The 951-nt window shown below is 75.3% G+C and overlaps 1 protein-coding gene across 1 annotated transcript in view; it reads left to right on the plus strand.

Moving 5' to 3' along the window:
- Nucleotides 1-592, plus strand: part of ZFPM1 (zinc finger protein, FOG family member 1) — a 71,475-nt gene extending 70,883 nt beyond the window's left edge. Inside the window, exon 11 of the mRNA XM_046682059.1 lies at nt 106-592. Coding sequence (XP_046538015.1) covers nt 106-592 — 487 coding nt within the window. The remainder of the gene's footprint in view (nt 1-105) is intronic.
- The last annotated feature ends 359 nt before the right edge of the window (nt 593-951 follow it).

Here is a 951-nt window from a genome sequence, read left to right on the forward strand (position 1 = left end):
GCCGCGGCGCCAGCCCCCCGCGCCCGCGCCCCCGCCCCCGCCCGCGCCCCTGCCCGCGCTGGCCGACTACCACGAGTGCACAGCCTGCCGCGTGAGCTTCCACAGCCTCGAGGCCTACCTGGCGCACAAGCGCTTCTCGTGCCCCGCCGCCCCGCGCCACCTGCGCGCACGCCCGGACCCGCGCCCCTGCGGCCCGCCGAACGGCGCGGCGCGCGGGGACCTGGCGCGCGGGGACCTGGCCGAGCACCTCCGCCTGGCGCACGGCCTGCTGCTGGCCCCGCCTCCGGCCGAGCCCCGGACGCCCTCGCCCGTCCCCCGCGACGGTCTCAACGGCCAGGAGCTGCGCGAGCCACCGGGCCCCGCCGCCGGCAGCCCCCGGCCCGGCCCCGCCCCGTCCCCCGAGCGGCCGCGCCCGCCCACGCCGCCCTCGCTCTCGGACAAGGGCGCGCAGACCCCCGGCAAGGGGGCACCGGCGCCCGGCGGCAGCCACAGGTACTGCCGCCTGTGCAACATCAGGTTCAGCAGCCTGTCCACCTTCATCGCCCACAAGAAGTATTACTGCTCCTCGCACGCGGCCGAGCACGTGAAGTGAGCCCGCGCCACGCGGCGGGACCCCGCACTGGGCGCTCGCTCCCCGGGAACGCGCGGAGCAGGGGCCGCGCCCGCCGGACCTTTGGCACTTAATAAAGAAGTTCAGTTTGATGAGCACAGTGGCGGAGCGGCCTAGTTCTCTGAGCAGAGGGCCCTGCGGTGGCGGCACAGGCGACCAGCACCGCCCCCGGCGAACACACTGCAGTCCCGAGTGGCCAGGCCCCTGCCAGAGTCGCAGCTAGTGGCCGCAGGTCAGCTTGAAGGCATAGCACACCCTGATGATCGCTGCCCTGCCAGGTGATCCGGACCTGCTTGGGGCACAGACGGAGCAGGCGCTGCCCTCTACGCCCACTGCTGCCC

The sequence above is a fragment of the Equus quagga genome, chromosome 13, assembly GCF_021613505.1.
Source record: "Equus quagga isolate Etosha38 chromosome 13, UCLA_HA_Equagga_1.0, whole genome shotgun sequence".
In the NCBI taxonomy this organism is placed as follows: domain Eukaryota; kingdom Metazoa; phylum Chordata; class Mammalia; order Perissodactyla; family Equidae; genus Equus; species Equus quagga.